Raw genomic sequence first — 20267 nt, 5'->3', positions numbered from 1 at the left:
TAGAGGCAACCACCAATACATCCCAACGCACCGGTGAACGTAAAGATGGCATCCCTAGCCAGCCATCCGTCTTCAATGTATGTACCAGACCAGAAGCCCCAGAAGGAATTATGTTCCGCACAGCGGGCAGTTCTGTCCAATTTAGTTTAGTTTAGTTTAGTTTTTTCAAGGATCCGTGCATCAGTGGCGTGGAATGTACAGGCGTCTATCACGCATCAAGGACAACACTTTCCGCATTTATTAATAAGATACCTACGTTAAAAGTAAAAGTGTTTTGTGCGTTTTTTCAACACAATTCAATGTCAGTGTCAAATTTCTTGCGTGATAATCGTTTTCGTTGTAGCTTTTTTACCATTTCACTTTCGTTTGCTCTACACTAGCGTCGACCATAGACCGGAATGAGGTGAATTTTGAATGTTTAGATTTGCAATTTCAGCCATCGCAAATCGTCTTCAAATGTCTTGGCGGTTTACGACTTAAAATATTTCCACATATTTTGTTTACACCCTGCGTTTTAAACATTTTTGTTGTCTGGATATTCCACCGGTTCCAGATGGAACCGCTGCATCTTTGTTCGAAAATTGTAAAATTATTTCACGAATTTTCAAATATTTCACTAAATTTTCAATTTATTTAAGAAAAGTACATTTCATATTTAATAAGTATTATTTTTGCCATTACGTTATTGGTCTAAAGTCGCCGCCACGTCTTCACTGCAAGTATCGCTATTGTGATGTTGATGGGTTACTCCTCCAGCACTGTCAATGTAATGATGTAATGATGTAATGATTTGTTTTTGTTCGTTATAAAATCTATTTTTTCCAAATTTATTTTTTTTTTCACAAAAATTTCCTTATGTAAGGTAACAAAATTTTTATCCTGGCTTTTAGACAATGAAAAGGGCTATCAGAATCAAGAAAAAAATAGGGGGTTTCTATTTAAAAAAACTATCGATGACGTCATAACTCGAGAACAACTGACTGCTTGGAATTTTATTTTGTATTAAAATATGTATTTTTATGAACTAAAATTGACCTGTCCAAAGATTTTTTTGAAAAAAAATTTGTTTAATTTTTAATGAATTTATTCCATACTTTTGCCGCTCACTGTATATACTGCTCGTAGCAGAGAGGTATGGTGGGTTGCGTAATAACAGAATTTTATCCATTTTATTCATGCTGTCTTCCAGTTTAATTGGTTTTTGCAAAAACTACAACAGTCAACCCGTAGAGACGTTTCTTCTGAATCAAATGCGCTTTTTAGCTCACCTTAAAACGAAAAATTAAGCAAAAAAAAAAACGTCAGTTGAAGCGATTTTTGAAAAAAACTGGGCTAGTCACCTTATTACAAACAAGTGAAACAAGACAATAAACAAATCAACAAATTCCACCAAAGCGTACATGATAGAGAAAATGAGGGCATAAATTGGCCTTTATGGCACAGATCTGTCAAAAATCTGCCAAGCAACGGTTGGTTTAATTATTCAAACAATGGTATCAAACATTATTTTATTAAAGAAAATCATACACAGTAACCATAACAACATCAAAATAGCTAACTAAATTTGCATGGACACAACTTTTAGTTGATTTCCTTTAAGGAATACTAAATATTTGTTTGAATCTTTTAGAAATTATAAAATAGAATAAAACTTTGTATGCACCACGGATATAATTGTCGATTATGGCCCTCGGGAAGTTAAAAGCTCTCGTTCCTCGGACTTTAAACAACGTATGTCATTCTTGTCAATCAGAAATATCCATCGGCCGTCAGAGCGCTCAAATCAAAGGCCCACGAGTGCCAAAAAAAGTCCAATTTACACAAAAACTAGTTGAATACAACGTTTTTTTGTTTGACGACCCCCTTAAAGGCTCCAAATCGCTTAAAATCTTTAAAATTAACTTGACGTTTCGTTTTGACAAGTTGTGACATTTATCAAAATCCGTTCACATAGGAGAAAATTCTCAAATTCTGACAGTGTCGAACAAAAAAATATAAAAGCAAAGCTAGAACTAACATAATTTCCATTGGCTGTCAACTTTTTATAAGAGTGTGCAGAGGTACCAAAACTGCATTTTCCTTTTTGATCGGAGCTGTGTTTTAAGTCTTTTTAAAATTCCTGCGACGTCACGGTGTGGTGTCACCATTAAAAAAAACGGTTACTCTTAAATTCCTACGTGGGATAAATTGTATGACATCACCGTCATCACTATTCGAATATAAACTAAACGACAAGGTAGGTTACAGCACGTTGCGCTTCAAAAATCCTCATTGTTGACTGACATAACAGCACCTCAGGTGTTTGAATAAATCATCGGGAAAATTAAACCTGACCCCCATTACGAATTTTTTTCAGCGACTACAAAAGAAACGACTCGTCCTTAATTAATTATGAATCACTCCTGTAGGAAAATAGCACGTGTCCAATATCTATGAGAAGTTTTCCACATGATACGTAAATAATGAAACATTTGTATCTAAACACTCTGATCGAGAGTGAATTGCGGTTTAAGAATTGACAATATATAACGATTACTTTGTCGTGAATTGCGAGGTGCTTTGATCGAATTTCACTTGTTGTAGCATCTGGCTGTCGGCCTAAATATTTATGTTGGTTGCTTTAACGTTTATTTAGACGATAAAACGGTCTGTGCGGCAATTCCCTTGGAAAGCGTTTGTCAAACAAACAAAAATATGCAACAAACAAATCGAAATGGCCGGATTCGATAATTCGTTGAAAAAGTGGAGCAAAGTTTCTTTTGTTGCCTTATCTGGCGCTGCCATCAGCTGCATGTTTTAAAACGAACGTGATACCGTGAACAATTATTGTTTGTTATCGATCGAAATGCGATGTGACTTTGCGACTAATTCCACTTAAGTTATTCCGCGGTGGTACAGTTGTTACGTATTTTTAGCCCGTTTGGGAGTCCCGATCCCGATCATTCCCGTTTTTGCCGGAAAATACAGGACAATAATCGCCTGCCCTCGCTTCCGGTTCCGTCGACTGACGCAAATTACTGCAACAACCCCGGAATCGGGGTCATGCGAGCGAGCGGGGTGTAGCAGAGAAGGGCCATGCCCTTACGCGTTTAATAAAAACCCACAGCGCCGACCCTACCCTACACTTAAATTTAAACTCTAATAATACCTTGTCGGAGCAGGGTTGCTAAATAATTCACCGAAACAGGGACGTCGATACGTCGGGGGTAATATCCAGCGTGTCCGTCTCGGTGAAAGTGAGATTAATATATCGGGGCCTTATCGGAAGACCAATTTCCGTTTTCAATTTTTCGCGGAAGAGGAGCGATACGGTTGTGCGGCCGGTTTAATGACGGTTAAGCACAGTTATTAATTGATTGATTTGAAAAGCTTTAATAATAGATAAGAAACACGCGGCCTGGGGGGTCACCTGGAGGACGAAGTGGTGGCGCCAGCGCAATGTTGAGACTTTTGTAAGTCCATTTCGATGCGAATTCACGTCAGAGAGAATAAGACGTAAAAATAATTAATGGTAGTTGCACCATTACAGGTAGTGGAATACTCTTTTATGGGTAATTTCTATCGGGGTCGATGCGGTGAAACCCCGACGATGTTGGATGCAAAAGCGAAATAAATTAGCTCGTTCTGACTTGCTCACATTTTTTTGCCTCCTCGTAAATGAATTTATAGACAGCTTTATGAGCTGTTATCGCAATAAATGTAGTGGAGCGTTTTTATTTATGCGGATATTTAATAACGTTTGCCAAATTTTTTTGCAAATAACAACGATCCGGTGATCACTTGTAACACACTATTGGATGTTTAGCAGAATTTATGGGCTTCTTCTACTGGATAAACGAGGTGGAAGTGTCACTTGAATATTTTTTGACAAAAGGAATTTTTAGATTTTCTCATATTGTAAATTAAGAATTTTTACCCCAAGAAGGAGAATAATTGTTAATTAACGTACAATTTTAACGAAGTTTTGGTGGTGGCCTAGAGAATTTGACGACAACTCGTGAATAATAAATGTATGTCTTGGCATTCACGAAGGGATAATTTTGCTTGTCCTACAATCATTAATTCGTATCAAAAAGAATTAAAAATACAATCAGCTTATTGAATAATCGATTATTAAATTATTAAATGTAAGTACCCTTTACCGACGACTACATTCTATCAAATCGATCACCGAAAAGACATTACTGGGATGACATTGTAAATTAAAATTTTATTATTTTCTCGATTAACCTACTTTTGTAACAGAAGACAAGCATCAATTTAGTGCAAATAACACGTAGACTTTCTGTTTCTTCTGACAGCTGGCTGGGAAGCTCAGGGATGGCAATTAATGTGTCCGGAATGCTTTCACGATAAAAGAGACAATTTCATTTTTGAAATTGCACGTCATTTATACTTAATTCTAGTCGTTAACAAGGTAATGGTTGCAAATGTGTGATCTACTCTGTTATTTTACATCATTTACATTTGTGCCGTTTGTGTGGATTCATTTCAGTTAATTATTCTGTGATCGTCAACTTTTTCAAACTAAAAGAACAAAGAACTAAATCTGCACAACTGGCCTGCATTCGCTTTTATTGCGTCTGAGAATTCTGAGATATGATAGTTCTAGTGTATTTAAAGACCCCTTATCTTATCAAAAGATACAACAATCGTCTGATTGATGTCTGAAGAATTAATATAATTGGTAATTTTTATTTACTTATACAGTGTGGAACAAAAGTATCAAATATTGGCTGTAACTTTTTAATTTGACAATTTATGAAAAAATGTTTAATATAAAAGTTGATTGGTGTATTATCCTGCATCATCTGGTCTTTCTAGTTTGTTCCTATCTTCTTTTGTTTCGCTGCTATGGCAACCAACTTTGGTTTTTTAAATAGCACCCATACATTTTTTGTGTGATTTTCAAACAAGCGTATCTTTCTGTATTCACAAATACAGTTTTGCCATTATGGAGAAAAAGAATAAAATTAAAAAAAAAAAAAACAAAGAAAAAGCCAGCTGAACTTTTTCTAAGAAAACACTTGTGCGCGGCGTACTTCTCTAAGAAACCGTAGCTTTAGTTGTTTTGCTTGTGATTTTCTTCAGATTTTTTTTATATTCTAATTACTTTTCATTTTACAACAGGCTTCATTAAAGATCTGTCATTAGCGGACTTACATAACCTCTGTTTTTCTATTTCGTACCACAATATGGTACAGAACGATAAAAATCAAATATGTTCTAATTCCACAAGACTCTTGATATACCTACGTTCTTTTATATAGACATTTTGTACAATACAATAACGTGCTACTTTCCGGCCGCTTAATTGCCCTAAACAATACAATAATCAAGTTGGTATAATGCAGTTGATGTAAAATAAAATGGTTAATTACATAACTTCTTAGTGATTTGTACTTAGTGTGTATGTGTTAGTCATGAGAGTATGGTGTAATTTACTTTAAGTAATCGAAGTACCTAAGTACTTAATGCTATACCTATAGTGATAAGCCACAAAATAACAAATTGAGTAGTCTTAAATATTAACTTAAAATAACATCCTAAATTACCGTAAATGAGTTATTTTTACTTTGTCGCCTTACGCCCTACGTAAAATGCGTAAAATTTACAATGGGTAAAAAATAGTATCAAATTAACCATGTAGCTTGTGGCTAACCATTAGGTATACAGCAATAAGTCAATAAGTATCTATTTATTTGTAAATTAATAAATTTATACAATATGATTGTTCCGATTATTTTTATTGGAAATGTCCAGTCTGTTATTGAGAGATATTTTCAATTGATATTTAACTCGACTGGATTATAGAACAGTCCCCCAAATTATCAGATCGCCTATGGTAAATGGTAATGTTTAGGACAATGGGTCTAAAATTACTGATACGATTGTTACACTGATACAATAAATTAAATCCTTGAATATTTTATTTCTTGCATTACCAACCAATAATAAAGTAATTTAACGTACTATCAGTAGTGAAGTGATACTATCAATAAATCTGAAAAATGTGGCCACTATTTTAACAGTTTGCAACACCTGCGGCCTGCGGTACTGAGATGTGTTCGATGATTTGTCGTCTTATTATTCGAAATGTAGGAAACGTATTTATATTTGCTTTACCTAGATTCCTAGAATGTTTCTTTCGAATTAATGGATTATTGAGAAAAGAAAAAAAATGATTACAATTTTTATTCCGATAAAAATGAGTATCGGTAATTGTTCACTTTAACTACTTCTGGAATTTTCGCGTTTTTTCTGGCTAGACAGCCTCAGGACGTCCTCCTACATCGTTTCCCACCAGTCAAACCTTGTGCAAATGAAAATTTTCCTTACCCTTTAGTTATACTAAGACTTCTCGCGATCTTGAAACACGACAAGAGAAAAAAAAAGCATTTGCACAAGGTTTGAATGGTGGGCAAAGATCTAGGAGGACGGCCTGAGGCTGTCTAGCCAGAAAAAACGCGAAAATTCCAGAAGTAGTTAAAGTGAACAATTACCTGAGTATCAATCGATAATAAGGGAAAAGTTTCCAAAGGTGCGCTTCTCTTGCTGGACCACGTACTTGTTCACAAGCCCTTGAAAAAAATGGATTAAACGGTTTGATCGATTGATCGATCATTCCCCATATTCGCCAGATTTGGCACCTTCCCATCATTACTTATTTCCAAAGTTCAAAGAATGTTTAAAAGGAAAGAAGTTCTTTTAAATGAAACAACAATTTATTATCAGTTAACTTCGCAGAAAAATCTAGTCGTAAAGGTTTAGCTTTTATCTCTGACTAGATTTTATTAATGTGCACATATTACGCCAATTTTTGTTAATTTTAATCACTCAATAACTTTCATAAAATCTGTCATTTTGAAATGCCAAATACTACAACACAAGGGATAATTTCCTTCAGATCTCATCATTTAATTTAATTTTAATCAGTCACAAGTTTATTTCCAAATTCCTTAATGAATATAATAAAACTGAAGCAAGTTGCGCTCTGTAAACCCTAAAAGGTAAGAGACATTTCTAAAGCCAGACACTTTGAACAGTCTGCGGTTACGCCACCGCAAACGACCCTTTAAAAGTTAATAAGTCTGGTCTACATGTCGCGTCGCGTCGTTCAAACTTGTCTGGACTTCTTCGGAAGGTAATTCCGTTCTTGCAATCAGCCTCAAAATAGGTAATAGTTATCCTCAACATGGGTCCAATCCAAACGTTTTTCCTGCACCTTGATGCATTTTACTAAGATTTACTTTGCTAGAGAACTAGGACAAATTGCTTTGCAAGATTGGTATTAAATAACCCAAGACAGACGGAAACGTCAATCCAAACAAATTTTTGATGTGAGCGCTCATATCTTACTCAACTTTATGAGGGAGCAAATTCGGTATTTGTTCTCTTGTGTCGAAGGACCAAAATTGATAGTCGTATATTGGATAAACTAACAATTTATTGAATAATATAAAACAAGTAACAAGAAAGTGTTTGTATTGAGACGAGTCTTGTCTCGAGTCTTGAGTCGATCTTCAGTTGTTCTGCCCTTGAGGGTTGATCTCTGCTTCTGGACGTCCCCACCCCTTCGACAGAGGGGGTGTCCCAAAAATGGTTGGACGAAGTTCCAACAGTATTACTTTATTTGCCGATTCCTTCATTTCAGGTGGCCTCAAAATACTTTCGTCGGAATCGCACATTTTGGCTAAATTATGACAGGAACAGAAAAATGACAGAAAGGATTTTGGACCAAAAATTAACCGAGACCACCGACGCTTTAAATTTTTATTATCTAGTGAGCACGGAAAGTGCTACCAACCCAATAGTAAAAAAGTTACTTGTGTCAAATTATTTACTTTTTTCGTTTTATTTTTATATTTACGACATTTGTGTCTAGCAGTACGTGAAAATAATTCGTAATCACGATTCGCGCAGAACATTTAACGCGTTCAACGGTGGTCTTCAAAGGGCTCCGCCGTCGAGGGAGCGCCACCACGTCCCGGGTGACGCGCGGCACCTGGTGGACGTTCGCGGGCCGCGCCGACAGCCAGTCGCGCTCGAACGTCGCGTGAGTGCGTGCAGTGTGCACTGACGTCGCTGCCTAGCGACCCCAACATGAAAGTCAACCTGTCCGCGATCACTCCGGGTCGTGACGTATCGGACGGTGGTCTGGTGTAGGCCGAGTGACGTACCGCGATGGCCCTCCCGCTGACCTGCTCGAAGCGCGTCAAGGAGGTCCTCGCCGACCAGCACCTGGACATCATGGCCAACAAGATCCTGGCGCCCGTCAAGACCGAGCAGCAGATCTACGAGAACTCGATGCTGGAGGACGACCCGAACGCCAACTGCGCCGTCACCCAGGAGGAGAAGACGCGGCCGCGGTGGGGCCCCCAGCACAAGGGCGCCCAGGAGCTGGCCAACCTGTACAGCACCGGTAGGAGGTTCGAGTGTTGGCGCTCGCTTAAGTGAATGAAATTCCGCGGTGATGACATAATTTTTGGCGACACGCTCGGCCCCCGACTATATTTAACTCCAAGACGAGTCCTCAATGGGGCTCGCGGATCGCACCTGAATCGTAATGCGCTTTCCGGGCCCGGTTTGACGACCTTTCCTTGGACTTGGCCTCGGCTAACGCAAGAAGTTCACGAGCGACCGGACGACACCCACGCTACCGCCGCCGCCGCCACCGCTTATCTCCGGGTCCGATTGATCCTCAACCTTTTCGCCGACCTGACCCACATTCTCTCCCAACAGACACTCCAACGCTTTGTCTCACGGCGACAATTCCGCCGAAAGCCGCAGCTTTTCTAAAATTACCCCACCGGACTTTTTATAGAATTCGAACAGGCGGCACCGACAACGCGTCCAAATCTCCAAAAGCCCACCAAAGACAAGACCCTGAACCCCCACGAAGCCCCCAAAAACAAATACCCCTACGGAAATAATCACAACTCGTGTAAATATTTGCGATTTGCAACTCCCTTCCTGTTACTCTCATCACCTGTTATCTCTCAGATAGCCGTCCCTCGTTTTGAAAATCCCCGAATCGCCGCCACCCATCTCAGCTTTTCGCTCCACCTCACCGGATTTATTTTCGTTCCGTGGATAATTTTGAAGCGTCCTGTCCAAACATGTTATCTGTTATCTCGTACGTCACAATCAAACATCCTGCTTAATTATTTTAAAATTGTCAAGGTCCTCGCAGGTATTTAAAATTAAATCCTGTTGCAACAGCACCGCCTCGACACTTCCAACTTTTCAGACAACAACATGTTTTTGGCGTCGTCCGTTTTTCGGGTGCGTGCAAAAAGTGCGTCCGGTCGGCGGTTTTCACGTGAGAAATCGTGATGGTTACGCATCACTGCGAAATCGACGATTTATCGATTCGGAACCGGCGATTGTGACGGGATTCGTCACAGTCGCTCGTTGAAAATTTCTAAAATCTATTACTTCATCGCGGAGCTGTTTAACGTCGATGATAAATTATTATTATTATTACTGAACTGGAAATAGCCCATTTTCGATTACCTTAAACACAAATACAACAAAGCGGTTTGATAGCAGTAGATTTACGATTTACACTCGTTTCATATTGTTTGTTATGTAAATTATACGAATAGGTGGAACACATCTACAACTCAACAAAAGCGCAACCCTGCCATCGATGGTCGTATCACATTCCCGACAAATCCATTCAGAAGTTTAGTTCCTTTTACAATTCCAAAAATGATTCAGTTGTACGGTTGGCTTCAAAAAAAAACGGGAACTGTCAGAAAAAGTTCTGTCAAATTTTATTAAATTTTTATAGTTTGAAACGACCTTTTAGAATTTCGGTTAAAAAACTGCACTAATGTGTCAGAAATACTACTGTCAAACAGACATAAATTGACAAATTAAATTTCCAATTCACATTAGGTCAAATTTCATTTCCCGTTTTTTTTTTGAAGCCAACTGTTAGTTATTTTCATATGAGTAGCGCTGTCAGATGACTTTTTAGGTATGAGGCCGAAATTTGAAGCACGAGGCGTCAGCCAAGTGCTGCAAAACAGGCCGAATACCTGAAAACTGACAGCGCACGAATATTGAATAACATTTTTCGTGTTCGTTTGGGCAAAGTCATAAAAAACATTGATTTATTGAAAATTTTGAGGTTATCTTTGACAAATGTCAAGTTAGGTATATAACCGGGAAAATTTATAAACATGGAAAAATCATTTTTTATGATGGTCCAACAGGCTTTGGTTACTTTGCCACACTCTGTATATGAGCCGGACACTGATCAAGTGATCAATATGAGTACGTTGAACCGGCCCCCATTTTCCGAATTTTCCCACAGATTCGAAGAGTTCGTGTCCAAAACTCGAGAGTTGACTAAAATCCGTCACTTGAACGCTTTGCGAACATCTGGTCCTAAATTGCGAGAGAGACGTAATTAAACGGAATAATGTCGATCATCAAAAATTATTACTCGCGAGAAATGGATGTTTTCGTAAATAGAAGCCCACACCGAAATGACACCAAATGAGCGAATTAAAGGAACTTAAAAGTTCCATAGTTTGTACTTGAACCGTTATTAGCGCCAATAAAATGATTTATCTCATGTTGGAAACATGGACGTCAGGTAGGACTGTTGATTTCTTGTATAAACATCTACATTTTAAGTTTGAGCTTGTGTCATATATTAAATAATATTTCACTCGTGACGTTAAGACGATTTATTTTAAAAATGATTGGGGGTCTAAACTGATGTTGGTCGCGACAAATGTAATAACTGGAAATGTTGTTCGTGTAAAGAAGCAATTTGCTGCATGACAGCTACTATTCCTCGGGGACTTGATCAATTTTTACAATCAATTTGACAAAAATGTGATAGATTTGGGAAACCTTGACCGCTCGGAACGTCCAGATCGTGATGTTTTCGATTCAGGAAGAGAAAATCGAAAATGATTTGCTTTATTTAATAAGAAAAAAAATTAAATCAATTTCAATTGTCTCAAATGGCTTTTTTAAATGTCTCACAATTGCGACGTTCAAAACCGATCAGATAAATAGTCACAAATAAGATGTGGTGTACAGACATAATTAGGTCTGTAGAAGGGTACTTAATGTAATACCTACTATAGAACTTCATTAATTTACTACTTATCCGGTATTGACGATTTTATGAAAATTATTATTTGTACTTGCTATGAATAAGCCAAAATGTGAGCCGTATCTATTATATCGTCGTGTATACATACTTAATTGTCTGAAATTTGTGTGAACAAGCAGGTGGTAATTTTCAAGGTAATGGTTCCTTTATGGTATCGTTTCCTGAGCTACCATTATCGGAGTGATTAATGAAGACGATAATTTTAATTGTGCGGTCAGGAGGGAAGTTTTTCTAAAATTTATACGAATATTGGATGTGACAACTATGTAATAATCTAGTAGATTAACACATGTCTTATCGGTGTGCCATTTTCTTTAATGGGCACTATTTTACAAACTAGCACAACGCCAAGTGTAACAACACGAGAGATAAAGACTTCGACAAAATTTTTACCTAGTAGCAATACAAGTTGGAAAATTATTTGAGTAGTCGTTGTAATTGATAATTAGTGCGATTCTGTTTCAAAATTTAGCAATGTTATTATTGAACAATATTGATTTTGCATAGATCCAACCAATCAACAGCGTCATATCATAGGAACTACAACCTTGTTATATAGCAATATTGGTAAATTTTAAAACAGAATCGCACCAATTGTATCGTTCTCGAAATTGATAATCAAATAAGAAAAATAACGCTATGCAAAGATAGAGGATTGAAGTTTGGTGACTGGTTTCGATTCTGCTCGACAAACTGTGTAAGAGCTTCAGCGTGCATCGAGAAAGTTGTCTCGTGGACTAATTCAGACTGTTAAATTGGCACATTTAAAATGGTTTAGAAAGGAGTGAATGTAATTTAATTTGAACCCGAACGATTTTTTTAAGCTTTTTATTAGAAACATCGGTGTGTCTTGACTGCCACCTTAAGACCACTTTCAAATTAGCATTGCTTGTCAGTTCTGAATTTTATTTTTTTAAGCCCAAAGTCCAGTCAACCAAAATTGCAAAACACCACACAGGAAGCCAAATGATTTTTTTGATTCTCCGTTCAAAACCGGCTTTAGTTCGATCTAAATAATTTCAATTCTAACCTCAAAAACCGGCGAGAATTTACCACCCGAGACCAAAATATTTAACCCTCGACACCTTGACGAGCCAATTCCGAGATGCCATTCCACGATCCCGATGACTTAACCGTGACTTAATTTTTATTGTGTTTGTCTTGCGAAGTGTTTACATTCGAGATAAGAACCAATCCTTTTACGTAACTCTTACAAAATCCTCGTTTTGCTAATGTGCGCGACAAATTACAGTTACAAATATTTGCGGTATTAAAATACGTAATTAGTGTGCATTTGCGTTTCTGCTGCATCATTAAATTAAACAGCGGGGCAGCACCGTAATTGGTACGAATCTTCCCCACGAACAGATTTCATTCGCCAAACGTGAATTGAGTTGGCGTAGGTCGCGTTAAAAAATAAATTCTTTCTGAACGTGTGCCACTGTTAAAAAAACAATTTGTTTCGTGATGACATAATAAACAGCTAAATGAATCATCACCGGCAAAACATGAGATTTAGAATACAAACGGGATTTTGTAAAGTGAGCGAGAATGAAATGAATCGTGACAAAATGTTTATCGCTTGTGTAAAAGCTTGGCGGTGGCGGTTTGACATCCTTTGATAACACAAGAACACCTGGGTGCGTTCAACTTAACACCAAAAAAAAAACAATACGTAATCGAAAGCTGAATTAAAGGGTACACGTTACATCACAGTTTTTTTTCGTTAATTTGTTTTTCATTGTTACGGTGTTTATCTAATCGACAATTTATTTTATTGATACCTACTCGTTCGGGAGTTAAGAATCGATGCCGTCATCACCATTACTCAGGTGTACCACCTCCTCATCATAATCACCTTAATTTGTTATGCGTTGATGACATTTGGAATTAACCAGGTGACCCATTAAACTCGATAATTTTTTCATCCCTTCATCGCACAATTTACTTAAATAAATGAAAAGATAGACGGTATCTTTACGACTGCGACTTGTTCGTAATTAAAGTCCTTGGTCGTAAAATCCGTCGCGAGCCAGGATCAACCCCTCACCGTAGATTTTATGTTTAATTGGGTGACAGATGTTGGGGAATTTATTTTTATAATCGGCAGGGATCAGGGATCGCACATGGGTTTGGCTTGATTTGGAGAGATCACGTCCTGCGTTCGTGTTTAGTTAAATAAGTAATTCGGAAATGAACGTGTTATCACGCCCGGGGGATGTTTCCGGACCATCCCTTTTAATTTTGTTAAAATTGTAGGTAAACGGACGCAAGAATGTATCTGCGTGGGCATCTGCATCACTCTGATGGTGGTCAACTTCTTCTTCATCGTGTTCCACGTCCGGCTGAACAACTTGAGCACGCTGGTGGTGGCGGCGTTCTGCGGCATCGTCACCGCCGACTTCGGCTCCGGGCTGGTGCACTGGGCGGCGGACACTTGGGGCTCGGTGGAGCTCCCGATCCTGGGCAAAGTAACGTATCGTACCGAAACTGCATTATTGTTTTGTGTCGACACGACCCCATCTCCGCCGATTGAACCCGAGACAACCCACTTTGCAGAATTTCCTGCGTCCGTTCCGCGAACACCACATCGATCCGACGTCCATAACCCGGCACGACTTCATCGAGACCAACGGTGACAACTTCATGGTGACCATTCCGTTCCTGGCCCGCATGGTCTGGGACTTCCTGACGCTGCCCGAGGAGGACGTCCAGAAGAAGTTCACCTGGAACTGCTACGTGTTCCTGTTGGCGCTCTTCGTCGCGATGACCAATCAGGTGAGCGGCCTTGACGGGCGCCGAGTCCATTGGTCCAAATTGAAACGAAAGAATGACGTTCGATCCAAATTAAAGCGGGTCCGCTTATTGATTTTAATTGCGCCCAATAAATCCCGAAGAGGTGGATTGTTGCGTCTGGAGTCGATGCATGCGGGAACATGATTTAGATAGCTCGATATTACATTTCACGAAATGATACGTGTTGACACGCACGCCGTGTTCACAGATCAATCGCCCAATAAATCTGATAAGCCACATCACCGGAATTCATTTGTTTGTTAGGTGTTAGGCTTGTTCCTGGACTGATAAAACCGTCGAGAGTCACAAGTGGGGCGGTTCCGTCCGGGGGCGAAAATCGATAATTGGGTAGGCGGCCGTGTAAGGGCGCGCTGCTTAATATGTTTTATTGTTCGATTTATAATGCATATTGTGCGCGTTTCAGATCCACAAATGGTCTCACACCTATTTCGGGTTGCCCGGGTGGGTGGTGTGGCTTCAGGAGCACCACGTGATACTGCCGCGGCGCCACCATCGCATCCATCACGTGGCCCCTCACGAGACCTACTTCTGCATCACGACCGGCTGGCTGAACTGGCCGCTGGAGAAGTTGCGCTTTTGGAACATCCTGGAGGTCGTCATTGAGCATACCGTCGGGTGCAAGCCCCGCGCCGACGACATGAAATGGGCACAAAAGGGAACGTGATACATTTTTTCTCACCAGCAGTTTTCAAATAGACTCACATCTTACTCAGGTCTCCTCCACGAACTGCTTTATGTGAAGCTTTGTTGTCGAGCGTGTTCGTTTATGCGTTGTGTAATTTATTCAAGTATGGTATTTCTGTTTTCGCTACGGCCAGCCGTTACGTAAGTTAGTTTCAGTGCAGATGGTCTTCACCACTTGACGTGTAATAATTGCCAAAAGTTCATTGTTTACTTAACAATTATGTAACTTAAATAAATGCCATGTATGATATGGTGATGACAAGTGAACACCACATTTTTTTTGACGTTTAATAAAAACTGCATATTTCTAAAGGAAGAAGAAGTGCCTGATTTTAACGCTTAACAACGAAACAATGTGATTTACGTATAAATACACGAAATCAAAATTTCACAATTTTGTTATTGTTGTACGATTATAACTTATAAGTGTTCTTTAGTTTGTTAATTTAGATGTTTACATTTAGGGACCAGCCGGTTTAAAACCAATTTTTTAAACTACGTAGTTTGTACGATTTTAATCTAGTTTTGTTTGTAACTTAGCTTTAATTGTTGCTACAGCTACTAGTTCCAGAGATGGAAGAATTAATATTCAAATTATCCCGTATTGAGTTATTGCTTATCGATAATGTTCTGCAATACCTATAATTTATTAGTTACGCCCTAAACTAGTCTCAAACACTCTTTAAAGAGTAATCTAAAGTGCACTACCAAAGTAGTTAGATTAACAAGTCGTTACGAATGTACGAATTTCATAAACACGCTTATTAAAAAGCCTTAAAGGATAACCACATCCTGTACAACTTATGATTAGACTAAGATTTATTATACGAATGTAAAAAATTACTCATATTTAATATCACTTTTGTTTTGCAAATGCGACGATTTTATAAACATGTTATAGTTATTTATTTGTTGTTTGTTTAATTTTTTGTTGTTTTATTACATGATCACCTGCGTATTAATGAGATTTTACTAAACTCAGCGTATGTAATATGTAAATGTAATACATAATGCAACATGTTGTAACCGATGATCAGTTTCAAAAAACGGTCGTAATAACCCAGGGTAAAATGAACCAACTGATCATCCGCAAGATTATGCGGATTATTATGGAAACAGATATATTTTATGAAATGTAATTTAAATTTATCTTTGTGTTGATGTACACGTGTATGCCTTACGATAATGTAAACTGTTTTTGGTCTGCAACGTAACCTCTAATTTAAATGTCGACACAATATTTGACTTTTTGATGACTTAACTTGTTACACACCGTTTACAGCAAAATGATCGAAAGTTGTCACAAAAAAAAACAAATTTGAAATGTGTGAAATGAAATTTCACAATGTGAGGTTAGGTTGCATCCTATTATACCATCGTCACATTCCAAATGCAACCACTATCTACTCTGTGATTATAAAATTGCAATAAGACGCAGTTACTGTTATAATTTTAAATATGCTGCAATCTGCAAGTGTGATAGAGAAAGAAGAGCTCCGTATTTTATACTTGGAGTAGATGCAGTCGTTTTATACAATAAACTTGCTTGCATTTTAAAACTTGTTTTATTTCCAAATGACCTAACTTTTCCGCTCCGTTACGTGTTATGTTATCTATCAATATTTTTAATGCCGGAAAAGCCCCTCGTAAGTCTACACCACTGGTTAGGTACCGGCTGAAATTTGAAATTGACAAGATTCAAGCGGCAACTTTTGATATAAAAAATCCCTAGGATTTGAGGTTATGTTTTTAAATTTGCAAATAAAACCGCTGATTTTTATTTAAAATGGTGAGTAGAAGTTACACAGAAGCCATGTGTTTAAGAATTATTGCTTTATTTTATTTTAGCTGCCGTTATCGCTGCTTAGAACTGCTCAGAACCATCCAATGGTAAGACGCAACCGAAACGTTGTAATTAAAAAATGTGAATTTGTTAAATTTTCAGTTAGTAGAGTTGAAAAATGGTGAAACATACAACGGTCATTTGGTCAGCTGTGACAATTGGATGAATATTAATCTACGTGAAGTGATTTGCACTTCTAGGGTAAGCAATGATGTGTTTGGTGTTAAGTGGCTTCATAGGTAATTGTTTAGGATGGAGACAAGTTTTGGAGAATGCCAGAGTGCTACATCAGAGGTAGTACAATAAAATATTTGCGTATTCCAGATGAAGTTATAGATATGGTAAAAGAAGAGACTGTTGTGAAGAACAGAGGTCGAGACATGAAGAGTGGGCGCGGGGGACAAAACCAGAGAAACAGACCGGCTGCTAGAGGTACAAGAGCCGCGTTCTACGTTGATTTATCTAATTTTAAGTTTCAGGTAATTTTGGGGGGCGCGCGGGTAAGGCGGGAGGCCAAGGCGGGAGGAATCCGCCATTCCAAAAACAGAAACCCAAATAAACTTAGAACCGATGTCTTTATTAATTTAATGTATAAGGTCATTTAATTTAAGCAAATAAAGGTGAATAAAATCTGTTGCGTTAACTTTGAATTTTGAATTTCGAGGTTATGGCGGTCGTAAAGTGGCGCCATCTAGCGTCGGGTGAGATCCGGGTCCCGGATTTCAGGACATGCGCGAACTTCGTCCATCGAAAGCTTTTGACAGGATTGTTGAATTCGTGAAGACCGCAAACAGTGCGTTTCCTTGATGTTTTCCCGTGAATAAACGAGTGATAAAAGGCGGCCAAAGTGACAAACACTGAATCGTGTTCGTTTCGTCCGTGCTCAGAGTCAAATGTCCCCATTAAATAATTCTCGAGCGGTGACAGAGAAGCTGAATGTCATCAATAAATTCTTGCGTAGACATGGACGTTGACGGTCCAGTCAACGGTTCCGGCACTCTGAAGAGGTGCTCCAGTGCTCCTATGATTAATGAGACCAACTCAATCATGACCACGGCCACGCCATCCGGTTCGTCTACCAGGTGAGTCCCGACATCCGCAAACCACCCGCTAAAAGCGACTCTCGCAGGGATCAACAGTCCTTCAACCTGTTTGGGACCTCCTCACAGACTAGGACACGCAGGTTCAGCGCCAGCTTCAGTCCAGTGCCCGGATCTCCCGTAAGCATCTCAGGGCCACATGCCTGCCCACAAACGCGCAAAAGAGTCATGAGAGCTTTTTTGCCACAGATTTTTTCAAATTTGGAGGTTTTGACCAGTGAGAGGAAACATAACCTAGACCAGTGACATGCACTTCAAAATGATCATGTTTGAAGAACAACATTCTTTTTTAGTATTGATCCACGTAAAAAAAATGTTATATTTCCATGGGAAAATTTAAAAAAATTAGGAGTGTGAGTGAAGAGGTTATTTGTGAAAAATACAAAAAATTAAATATTTTTATTAGAAAAAAAAAAAACAAAACAAAACAAATCTGTTTCATTGAGAAATAGAAATATCAGTTGCTTGTGCAAAATACAATTAAAAAAAAGCTTTTTGTGGAACAAGTAGTTGGACCTGAATTGGAGGTCAAAAGAAACAACTAGGTGTTAACTTACCAAAGAATAATTCATTTTTTCAATTTTTTTTTATGTACATATGTGTATAAGGAAGTAATTTAATTTTGAAATTAACACCTAAGAAATAATTATCATGACTTAAGTGGTTTTAAGAGTAAACTGAGTAAGGTCTTTTAAACAGTGAGATTGTAAAAATAAAAAAAGTTAAGATGTGTTAGTGTGTTGAAATTTATTGATAAAAATTAGTCTAGCGTGTTTCATGACGATTTTCTTTTCTTTTTTTTTTTAACATTGAAGTCAATTTTTCTGTCATTTCTGCCATGCTGCCCCACACCTTGTACGACTCGCTTTTGCAGGTGTCGGGCCTGCGGCTGACCCCCAGGATAACCCAGCTCCGTCAAGAGGAGCACGCCGACGTGAGCAACCTGCGAGAGCTAGCCCACGAGCGGGAGGTCCACCACGCCATGCAGATCTCGCAGTCGTGGGAGGACCTCAGCCTGATGAACGAATCTCACAGCGACTCCAAATCGAACAAAATGGGGCCGTTGCACGTCAACCTGCCCCCGTACAGCGGCCTCAACTGTAACTCACCGTCACCGACTCGTTTGAGCTCGCCCGGCTTCCAGAGCCCCACCAGAGCCTCGCGGACCTTCATCAGGCGGAGCGCCAGTCCCGTACTGAGGCCGAGCCCTCTGGGAGTCAAGAGGAAGCTGGACGACGACAAGAACGACTACTACGTAAGTCCGAGGGCGAAGAGGTTTCACAGTTATTCGGCCGTGGACCGCGGGGGCCTGCTGACGACGACGCCGAGCAGTTTACCGGGGTCGCTCAGCTCGGTGGGCACCCCGGAGTCGCTGTCCAGCGCGGACTCGCCCGGATTTAATTTTAGGAATGTAGATAGTCCTTCGCCTAGCCGTGCAATGCCACCGGAGCCAATGATCGTCGCCAAGGGCGATCACGACATGAACGAGAGCCCCAGTTAAAGGGACGATGATATTTCGACGACTATGTAACACTGTAGATTTCCTAGGTATCTTGTTTGTCATGAAGAAATCACAAAGTTATTGAAAAATATTTGCAACACCCAAACTACTTCTTTATACTCTTAAGTTTCAAACCCAAAGAACTTACTCTGGAATTAGGCAGCACGTTCGCAACCACGACGATCGAAACATTTTTCTCGTTTGTTCAAAGCGAATAAAATTTATTTATTACAGAAAAGGAAAATCGAAGAACTTGTTTACAAAAAGAAATAAATTCAAGGTTTTACTTATGCAACGGTTTTTCCGCTGACGTTTAGGAAAACCGCTCTAATTAAGTGCATTATATAATGTGCAAGAAAGTAGCGTAGATTTGTATTTATGAATTGATTTTACTGCAGAATTTTTAACACTTTCAAATCAAACGCATGTGCTTCAGTTACGTTAGCTCTAGGGATACTTTTTCTGAAAATGTGATGTTTTTCAATAACTCCATTTTTTACATTCTATCTGTAGGATTATAATGTTAATATAAATTTCTCTAGTCTATAGTTGTAATGTGAGATAAGTTAGTGTTAAAGATGAACAATATGAAGACTCTGGAAGGTGCTAAAATACTGAATCTTGTTTCAGTAATTTCGTTGTTTCTTCCCTATGATATTGAAAGTGGTGGATTGGATCCATTTGACCCATCAGAGTGGTTGGGTGAAGTGGGTCCATGAAGCCAAACTATTGAAAGTAAACTCTGATTCTTGCCCTACTCACTATTTCTAGGATAGAGTGTAACGGAATGGTGGGTAATCCGGGAATGTTTCCTTATTCTTCCACTCTCTGTACGAAATCAACTGTATATTTTATAGTGTAGTGCCTCACTGTTCTAATCATTTTTATACATAATTAGGAACAATATAGACTGAAGATTTGTAATTAGTTCGTTAAATTCAAGCCAACTCATTTGATATATCTGTAATGTAAATAGTACTCTTGTTGGCCAATTAAATTGTTAATATATTTGAAATGATTCACAAATCATAAATATATCATATTACAGTAAGGATATGTTTTGGTAATTTCGCAGAATCGTGCTCGGGATCCCAACTGCGAATTAAACTGCGCAAATAGTTTGCGGAAGCGATCCGATCGGTGCGTTGTAAAATTCGTTGACCTCGTCTCGTCTGACCGATT

General features: G+C 38.7%; 2 protein-coding genes across 2 annotated transcripts; both read left to right on the top strand.

The window, feature by feature from the left end:
- Positions 1-7903: 7903 nt before the first annotated feature.
- Positions 7904-15545, top strand: Kua (Plasmanylethanolamine desaturase Kua). The gene is made up of 4 exons (XM_069048132.1): positions 7904-8422; positions 13400-13611; positions 13700-13918; positions 14361-15545. Exons 1-4 carry the CDS (start codon positions 8185-8187, stop codon positions 14619-14621), a joined length of 930 nt encoding a protein of 309 aa, XP_068904233.1. The 5' UTR covers positions 7904-8184; the 3' UTR covers positions 14622-15545.
- A 1652-nt stretch (positions 15546-17197) lies between these two features.
- Positions 17198-20137, top strand: LOC138131233 (PABIR family member 2). Its single transcript, XM_069048136.1, has 3 exons — positions 17198-17566; positions 17614-17704; positions 18459-20137. Exons 1-3 carry the CDS (start codon positions 17421-17423, stop codon positions 19083-19085), a joined length of 864 nt encoding a protein of 287 aa, XP_068904237.1. The 5' UTR covers positions 17198-17420; the 3' UTR covers positions 19086-20137.
- Positions 20138-20267: the final 130 nt, after the last annotated feature.

The sequence above is a fragment of the Tenebrio molitor genome, chromosome 5 (assembly GCF_963966145.1).
Source record: "Tenebrio molitor chromosome 5, icTenMoli1.1, whole genome shotgun sequence".
NCBI classification, from domain to species: domain Eukaryota; kingdom Metazoa; phylum Arthropoda; class Insecta; order Coleoptera; family Tenebrionidae; genus Tenebrio; species Tenebrio molitor.
The sequence above is the reverse complement of the archived record's forward strand: the minus strand, read 5'-3'. Positions and strand labels throughout refer to the sequence as shown.

What these genes read in the sequence shown, in the direction of transcription:
- LOC138131233 (XM_069048136.1), top strand. Translation starts at nt 17,421, where the DNA reads ATGTCATCAATAAATTCTTGCGTAGACATGGACGTTGACGGTCCAGTC. An exon ending in CCATCCGGTTCGTCTACCAG is followed by an intron (nt 17,567 to 17,613) that starts GTGAGTCCCGAC and finishes CGACTCTCGCAG; the next exon opens with GGATCAACAGTCCTTCAACC. An exon ending in GTCCAGTGCCCGGATCTCCC is followed by an intron (nt 17,705 to 18,458) that starts GTAAGCATCTCA and finishes TCGCTTTTGCAG; the next exon opens with GTGTCGGGCCTGCGGCTGAC.
- Kua (XM_069048132.1), top strand. Translation starts at nt 8,185, where the DNA reads ATGGCCCTCCCGCTGACCTGCTCGAAGCGCGTCAAGGAGGTCCTCGCC. An exon ending in GGCCAACCTGTACAGCACCG is followed by an intron (nt 8,423 to 13,399) that starts GTAGGAGGTTCG and finishes TTAAAATTGTAG; the next exon opens with GTAAACGGACGCAAGAATGT. An exon ending in AGCTCCCGATCCTGGGCAAA is followed by an intron (nt 13,612 to 13,699) that starts GTAACGTATCGT and finishes CCCACTTTGCAG; the next exon opens with AATTTCCTGCGTCCGTTCCG.